The sequence below is a fragment of the Colobus angolensis genome, unplaced genomic scaffold (assembly GCF_000951035.1).
Source record: "Colobus angolensis palliatus isolate OR3802 unplaced genomic scaffold, Cang.pa_1.0 Scaffold39, whole genome shotgun sequence".
Lineage (NCBI taxonomy): Eukaryota > Metazoa > Chordata > Mammalia > Primates > Cercopithecidae > Colobus > Colobus angolensis.
This window is the reverse complement of record NW_012117265.1, coordinates 2521650-2528070: the sequence shown is the minus strand read 5'-3', so window position 1 is coordinate 2528070 and position 6421 is coordinate 2521650. Positions and strand designations below refer to the sequence as shown.

Below are 6421 nucleotides of genomic sequence, written 5' to 3'. Positions count from 1 at the left end.
CCCGTTTAATCCTTTATTCCCGCTGTGCACCAGGCTGGGTCCCTCGGAGTCCCCAGGGCCTGATCCCATGGCAGCTGTGAACCTCTCAGAGGGGGCCCGGGCTGACCCTCCTCCCAGGGAGCCCTCCTGGCTCAGGGTGCCGGGTGACAGTGGGGGTGTGTGTGGAGCTGTCAAAATGCTTTGCAGTTTGCCGAGGAACTGGAGGAACAGGCTTTGGTATGGAAATGCCCTGTCTGAGGAGGGTGGCTGTGGGGTGCAGCTTGATGGCAGCGACCAGGACAGGCAGAGCCAGGGGTGGTTCAGTGACTTGGTGGCTGGGCCTCGGTTGCCATGGACAAGTTGACAGGGAACTCAGTGTTAAGGCCTCTGACTGATTCTTTGGGCCAGTGGATTGTTAAAAAAAAAAAATCATCTCATCTCTAGCACTTGAGCACATGCAGCGCACCAGAAGAGCCCCAGGCTAGGCCCTCCGCTCTATTTCTCTTTTTGTCATTGTTTTGAGACAGGATCTCCGGTCTGCCTTTGTCATCCAGGCTGGAGTGCAGTGGTGTGATCACAGCTCACTGCAGCTTCAACCTCCTGGGCTCAAGCAATCCTCCCACCTCAGCTGCCCATGTAGCTGGAACTACAGGTTTGCACCACCACGCCCAGCTAATTTCTAAATTTTTTTGTAGATGTAGGATCTTGCTGTGTTGCCCAGGCTGGCCTCCAATGATTCTCCTACTTTAGCCTCCCAAAGTGCTGGAGTTACAGGCATGGGCCACTGCGCTTGGCCTGGTGGAAGCTTTTAAACTTCTATTGGGCTGGGCATGATGGCTCACGCCTGTAATCCCAGCACTTTGGGAGGCCAGGGTAGGCGGATCATCTGAGGTCTGGAGTTCGGGACCAGCCTGGCCAACATGGTGAAACCTCGTCTTTACTTAAAATATACAAATTAGTCGGGCGTGGTGGCATGTGCCTATAATCCCAGTTACTTGGGAGGCTGACGTACGAGAATAACTTGAACCTGGGAGGCAGAGGCTGCAGTGAGCCGAGATTGCACCACTACACTCCAGCTTCGGTGACAGAGTAAGACTCAGTCTCAAAACAAACAAACAAACAAAAAGCCTCTGTTGACCTGACAATCAGCATTTACTTCCACCGTGCCAAGGAGCCCTGTGAAGAAAGGCAGGCAGCTGGGGTGGACCTGGTCGGTGCCTGGGCCTTTTTCTCTGGTGTGGTTCTGTTGCTCACTGACCCACTAGGGAAGAAACCCTGGTTTTCTGGCACCGGCTGTCCATATCCTCGCCCACATGGAGGGGTTGGCCGACAGCAGAAGGATCTAGGAGGAGAGATCACAAAGAACAGCCCCTGCCTTCTCTGATCCCCTGTTGGTTCCCAGCCTGCATGTGACAACCGGGGAAGGTGCCGTGCTCCAAAGCCTAGCGTGTGGGTCTGGCCGCCTGGTTCCAGCCCGATCTCGTGGCTGCCCCTGACCACGCAGACTTGGGTCAGGCAGGTGGTCCTTCCCGGGCTCGTTTCTTGGTCCCTGCACTGGGGGATGGCCTGAGGTTCCAGGGGAACCTTTTGCAGGTCAGACACCTAGATTCAGCTTGCTGGGGGGAGGGAGAGGTTGTCAGTGCCCCCTGAAGCCTGTGGCAGCTGGGCAGGCAGAACCTCCATTTTCCCACCTAACATGCATGACTGTGCCCTTGGGGACACAGCAATGACCAAGGCAGATGGTGTCCCTTCCCTGGTGGCATGGACATTCAAGGCAAAGCTCTGTATATTAGACTTCTCACCCTGTGTCAGATGGTAGTAAGTGTTATGGGGAAACGAAGGCAGGGGAGGAGGGAGCTGGGTGGAGCAGGTGCTGTGGGGAGAGAGACCTGCAAGAGGTGGGGATCCTGTGTGGCTTGAGAGAGTAGCTTGCCCTCTCTGGGCTCCTGCCTGTGTGTGCTGGGGGAAGGATGGCGCCCACTGACCCTGGTGCTCTCTTTGCCGCATCATTCCTTGGGGCCTTCTGCCCACCAGCTGCTCAGACCGTACCTGTGCTGGCTCTGCTCTTCCTGTGCAGGTGTTGATTCTGAGTCTTCATACAGCCTGTTATGATGTACATTTTATAGATCAGTAGACTGAGACCTGGGCAGGCCCTCTGACCACAGACTGAGCTCATTACTGCACACAGCGTGCTGCCCCCACATGCTGGGCTCTGAGGTGCTGCAGCCGCAGGTCCTGGTCCCATCAGTACAATCCAAAGTGAGCTGGCTCTGATGAGGAAGGGACCAAGATGCCCCACTCAGGGAGGTCTTCCCGGGAGAGGTGGTAGCCAGGCAGGCCCAGGAGTAGGAGGAGGTGGGGCTGGGCTTTGTAGACACCGCACTTGGCGGCGCAGAGGCCTGCTGGGGAGAGGGCCTGTGTCCTTGCCACCAGCGCATCTTCCATGCCATGTGCCCCTGCACTCTTTGAAAGGAGATGGTCTCTTTCAGGGCTGAGCTGGGGTCCTGGAGCCAGAAGAGAACTGAGATTTGCTGTGGGGGGTTGGGAGCTGTTCCATTTTTAGTGGCTGCTACAGGAAGAGCGGCCGAGTGTTTCCCCTGCAGAAGGCTGGAGTGTGACTGTCCTCGGGAACTGGGTCAGCTGATAGCAGGGCTGGGGGTGGGGGTGGGGATCCTGAATCCTCCAGCAGACGTCCTCATTGCCCCTGATCTGGGTGGCCAGTGTCTGTGCCGGACAAGGTCCTCAGTCATCGGAGCCCACTGAGTCTCCGCTTGACCCTGCAGAGACGTTCAGAGAGGTGAAGATACTTCTGTTGGCCTCACAAAGACTGTCTGGCTTGGGAGCCCCTACCTGGAGCCAGAATTTCTGGGTTCCAAGTCCCAGCTCCATCACAGACCTTGGCCCAAGGCCTTTAACCTCTCCGGGCCTGTTTCCTCATCTTTGAAATGGGGATCTTAGAGATGCCTACCTGTCAGGGGGACTTGTGAGGTGCTATGGGACCACACGCAGGGCCTGGTCAGAGCACCGTAGTTTCTTTGGTAGCCATGATGGAACGGTGAACCTCCTCACACTCTTCTTTCTGCCTTGAAGATTCTAGACCTGGCTGGGCGTTCATCTCCCTTTTTGCCTTTGCTTGAGGCAGTTTATGGCACGGCTGCGTTGTTCATGTTGCCAGGTCTCCTCCTGGTGGACGTTGACACCATTTTCGATTTTTTACTGTTAAAAACGACAGGGCAGTGCACATCTTTGCATCTCTGCCGTGGGTCAGGGCTCTGACCTCTTTGCCAGTGTGACTTATTTACCCCTTTCTTTTTTTCTTTTTCTTTTTGAGACAGTGTCTTGCTCTGTCGCCCAGGCTGGAATGCAGTGGTGCAGTCATAGATCATAGCTCACTGCAACCTCCAGCTCCTGGGCTCAAACGATCCTCCCACCTCAGCCTCATATTAGTCCGTTTTCACGCTGCTGATAAAGACATATTTGAGACTGGGCAATTTACAAAATAAAAGAGGTTTAGTGGAGTTACAGTTCCACACAGCTGGACTGGGGAAGCCTCACGATCATGGCGGAAGGCAAGGAGGAGCAAGTCACGTCTTATGTGGATGGCAGCAGACAGAGAGTGAGAGAGCTTCTGCAGGGAAACTCCCATTTTTAAAATCATCAGATCTCGTGAGACTTATTTGCTCTCACTAGAATAGCACAGGAAAGCCCCGCCCCCATGATTCAGTAATCTCTTGCTGGGTCCCTCCCACAACACGAGGGAATTATGGGAGCTACAAGATGAGATGTGGATGGGGACACAGAGCCAGACCATATCGGCCTCCGCAGTAGCTGGAACTGCAGGTGCACGCCAGCATGCCTGGCTCATGTTTTACATTTTTGTAGAGACGGGGTCTCACTGTGTCACCCAGGCTGGTCTTGAACTCCTGGGCTCAAGTGATCCACTGTCCTCGGCCTCCCACAGTGCTGGATAATAGGCATGAGCCACTGTGCCCAGCCGTTTCCTCCTTATTTTTAGCATCACTACAGTAGCTGTGATCTCTGAGCTTTGGGGATTTCCCCTCCCCAACATTTGATTCTGAAAATTTGAACATCTGGAAACGTCAAGGCTTTGTACAGTGGACACCTGTGTGCTTGGCAGCCACCTTCCGTGATGAACATGCTTTATATTTGCTTTGTCCTGAATCTGTGATTCGGGACTGGATTTCTCTGGTTTCCTGGTGAGACCCACACTGCTTGTCAGTTACTTATCTTGTTCCCCTTCATCTCAGTCTCGCTGTGGCTTTCAGTTACCCCCAGGTCTTGCATACACTCAGGGTTATGCCCAGAAAGCATTTCTCCTGGGGAGTTTGTGTCTAGGTAGGGGACCCTCTTAAATAGCCAGTGGGAGAAGGAAAGACTCAAGACCAGCTCTGAGGAGTCGGCGGGGGTGCCCCTTCCCTATACCTTGTGGGCTCCTTGGGGAAGAAGGAGAAGTGAGTGCCATGGGAAATACCCCTGAGGATTTTGTGGAGCTGGAATGTGCTGGTGGACCATGATCCCACAAGGACTTAGGCATCGAACTCCCTTGACTAGGACCCACAGCAAGGGAGACTCTGCAGCATCACCTTCATCAAATGGGCTCACCCTCTCTGGGTGATGTATCCTGGCACTTCCTCTTCTGTTCACCAGTCAATCAACAAATAAATGGCTGGGCATGGTGGCACAGGCCTGTAATCCCAGTGCTTTAGGAGGCTGAGGCAGGAGGATTGCTTGAGCCCAGGAGTTCAAGGCTGCAGCGCTCTGTGATCACACCCACTGCACGCCAGCCTGGGTGACACAGTGAGATCCTGCCTATAAAAAACAACAAAGAAAGCAAAGAAACTTTGGTCATTGGTCATGTCTACCTGTTGATTTTTTTTTTTTTGGGGGGGGTTCATAATATGTCATGATGTATATTAATAGTTTGCAAAGTGCCACATGGGAATGTAATCTTCAGGATCTGGAAAGGGGCTCAGTCTATTCAGTCTGTAGGAACCCCCGCCTGCCCCAAGACACTTGTCATGAGAATGAGTCTCTCACTCCTAAATTCCTAGAGTGACAATGACTGGGTCATTATTTTCTTTTTTATTTTATTTTATTGGTTTTGTTTGTTTGTTTGTTTGTTTGTTTGAGACGGAGTCTCGCTCTGTCACCCAGGCTGGAGTGCAGTGGCGCGATCTTGGCTCATTGCAACCTCCACCTCCCGGGTTCAAGCAATTATCCTGCCTCAGCCTCCTGAGTAGGTGGGACTACAGGTGTGTGCCACCACGCCTGGCTAATTTTTTGTCATTTTAGTAGAGGCGGGGTTTCACCATGTTAGCCAGGATGGTCTGAGTCTCCTGACCGTGTGATCTGCCCGCTTCCGCCTCCCAAAGTGCTGGGATTACAGGCGTGAGCCACCGCGCCCGGCCTGGGTCATTACTTTCATTCAACAAAGCATTCTCCCCCCCATCGCCTATGCTTCTCATTTTCAGCATCTCTCTTCCCTTTCCAGAATATGCCGAGTTTTTGCACTGCAAGTCCAAAAAGTTTACAGATTTTGATGAAGTCCGGCAGGAGATTGAAGCAGAGACCGACAGGGTCACGGGGACCAACAAAGGCATCTCCCCAGTGCCCATCAACCTTCGAGTCTACTCGCCACACGGTAGGCAGCACGGGTGGGGACCCATGACTGACCGTTTCTGGTCGTTCGTGGTCGTTCATGTCACCCATTCACAAACAGCTGATATTCACATGCACATAGCCCCCTGATCTGTATCTTCCCACTTGTGCTAGGTATGTAGTACCCAGACCTCTGTCTCAATGTGAAGAAAGAGCATGCCAGGAAGTTGGGAGTGGTGGGTGATTGCAGCTGTTTCCCCCTTTTACTAAGGGCAGCCACCACTTGCCTCAAGGCAGCCAGATCTCCTGCTGCCTCAAGAGAGGCCAGAACCAGACTTCTGTAAAATATCCTGATTTTTTTTTTTTTTTCTTTTGAGACAGAGTGTTGCTCTGTTGCCCAGGCCAGGGTGCAGTGGCGTGATCTCTGTTCGCTGCAACTTCCGCCTCCCAGGTTCGAGCAATTCGTGTGCCTCAGCCTCCCAAGTAGCTGGGATTACAGGCATGTGTCACTACACCCAGCTAATTTTTTTTTTTTGAGATGGAGTCTTGCTCTGTTGCCCAGACTGGATGGAGTACAGTGGCATGATCTTGGCTCACTGCAGCCTTTGCCTCCCGAGTTCAAGCTACTCTCCTGCCTCAGCCTCCCAAGTAACTGGGACTAGAAATGACTGCTACCACGCCTGGCTAATTTTTTGTATTTTTAGTAGAGATGGGATTTCACCATATTGGCCAGGCTTGTCTCGAACTCCTGACCTTGTGATCTGCCCACCTTGGCCTCCCAAAATGCTGGGATTATAGACGTGAGCCACCGCATCCGGCCAAT

General features: G+C 53.1%; 1 protein-coding gene across 1 annotated transcript in view; it reads left to right on the top strand.

Annotated features, from left to right (window-relative positions):
- The first annotated feature begins 2179 nt into the window (after positions 1 to 2179).
- DNM2 (dynamin 2) overlaps positions 2180 to 6421 on the top strand; it is a 56421-nt gene continuing 52179 nt past the window's right edge. Inside the window, exons 1-2 of the mRNA XM_011954833.1 lie at positions 2180 to 2334; positions 5492 to 5641. Coding sequence (XP_011810223.1) covers positions 2253 to 2334; positions 5492 to 5641 — 232 coding nt within the window. The 5' untranslated portion in view covers positions 2180 to 2252. The remainder of the gene's footprint in view (positions 2335 to 5491; positions 5642 to 6421) is intronic.